Source organism: Merops nubicus, unplaced genomic scaffold (genome assembly GCF_000691845.1).
Source record: "Merops nubicus isolate BGI_N331 unplaced genomic scaffold, ASM69184v1 scaffold40923, whole genome shotgun sequence".
Taxonomy (NCBI): domain Eukaryota; kingdom Metazoa; phylum Chordata; class Aves; order Coraciiformes; family Meropidae; genus Merops; species Merops nubicus.
In genome coordinates, this window is record NW_008600351.1 from 717 (window position 1) to 1,007 (window position 291).

Sequence of the window (291 nt, forward strand, 5' to 3'; positions counted from 1 at the left end):
AGCGCCTGACCCTGCCCCTGCAGGCCTCGCGCTCCTGCCACAGGTGCCCTACGCCCGGTCGGAGGCACATCTGACGGAGCTGCTGGAGCGGGTGTGTGAGAAGATGAAGGAATACGGAGAGAAGGTGGATCCATCCACGCACCGCAAGAGCTACGTGCGGGTGCTCTCCCACGACGGGACCAAGATGGACCTTTCCGGGGTCAAAATTGACGGAGACGTGACTTCTAGCCTGAAGTTTGCGGTGCGTGGGGGGACCGGGCTCCTCTGGTGGCAGTCGGGGCTCGGGGGGGG

The 291-nt window shown here is 64.9% G+C and overlaps 1 protein-coding gene across 1 annotated transcript in view; it reads left to right on the forward strand.

Moving 5' to 3' along the window:
- CNPY2 (canopy FGF signaling regulator 2) overlaps positions 1-241 on the forward strand; it is a gene marked incomplete at its 3' end in the record, with an annotated part of 933 nt that extends 692 nt beyond the window's left edge. The window contains exon 2 of the mRNA XM_008937679.1: positions 44-241. Within this exon, the coding sequence (XP_008935927.1) occupies positions 44-241 (198 nt within the window). The remainder of the gene's footprint in view (positions 1-43) is intronic.
- Between the last annotated feature and the right edge of the window lie 50 nt (positions 242-291).